Source organism: Chelmon rostratus, chromosome 11, assembly GCF_017976325.1.
Source record: "Chelmon rostratus isolate fCheRos1 chromosome 11, fCheRos1.pri, whole genome shotgun sequence".
NCBI classification, from domain to species: Eukaryota; Metazoa; Chordata; class Actinopteri; order Chaetodontiformes; family Chaetodontidae; genus Chelmon; species Chelmon rostratus.
This window is the reverse complement of record NC_055668.1, coordinates 27,216,708-27,217,536: the sequence shown is the minus strand read 5'-3', so window position 1 is coordinate 27,217,536 and position 829 is coordinate 27,216,708. Positions and strand designations below refer to the sequence as shown.

The following is an 829-nucleotide window of genomic DNA, read 5'->3' as shown; positions in this document are numbered from 1 at the left end:
TGCAGCGATCCACACGTGCTTCCTCCTCTTCTTACCTCCACTCGGCCATCACTCCTCATTTTCTGACAGCGGGGAAAGGCTTGTTTTCAAATGTCCTCGTTCTCACTTCTTAATAAAAATAAAGTTACTAGAAAGCATTAACGGGTCACATGACAATGACACGGTTAAACAGTGTCTGTGGTGGTTATCTGGCCAGTCCTCACCAGGAAAACATCTGTCGTGATCTATAGGTGGCGCCCACTAGAGGACATACTAACTATGGCGGGAGTGAAGAAGGAAGTCATGTGACGACGTTTAAAAAGCAAGACAGTCCTCATTTGGAGGAGGGGGAGTGGGAGGAGTCTGTTTTACTGTTCTGTGTTTCTGTTTCTCAGGAGAGTTCAGCCTGCGATGCCTGACCCCTGACCCCTGACCCCTGACCCCTCTGAGAGACACCTTTGAGGAGCAGGAAGAGGAGGTACCACCAGAACTCTGAGGAGGGATGGAGGGAGGAGAGGAGGAGCGCAGAGGAGAAGAGACTGAAACCTCCACCAATCCGGGGAGAGCCTCGCCGAGAGGGGGAGGAGGAGGAGACACCTGCAGACAAAATGGCCTCATCAACACTCACAGGACGGGGGCGGAGCCTCGGGAGGCGCTGCTGTTGGTGTACTCAGCTCCTCAGTATCAGGAGCACATGGGGGTGAATGCCTCCCCTCAGCAGGAGAGCCACAGTGGAGGAGGAGGAGGTCCTCCTCAGCTCCTGAACCCAAGTGCTCTCTTCCCCCAGCAGGTGGCGTCTGACCCCTCCCTCAGGCCTACCCCCAGCCTTCTCATGTGCCCGGAGAGCGTC

At 55.2% G+C, this 829-nt stretch overlaps 1 protein-coding gene across 1 annotated transcript in view; it reads left to right on the top strand.

The window, feature by feature from the left end:
- Positions 1-481: 481 nt before the first annotated feature.
- The window catches only part of LOC121614325 (synapse differentiation-inducing gene protein 1), a 7,305-nt gene continuing 6,957 nt past the window's right edge, over positions 482-829 (top strand). Inside the window, exon 1 of the mRNA XM_041948142.1 lies at positions 482-829. This exon is cut by the window's right edge and continues 219 nt beyond it. Coding sequence (XP_041804076.1) covers positions 482-829 — 348 coding nt within the window.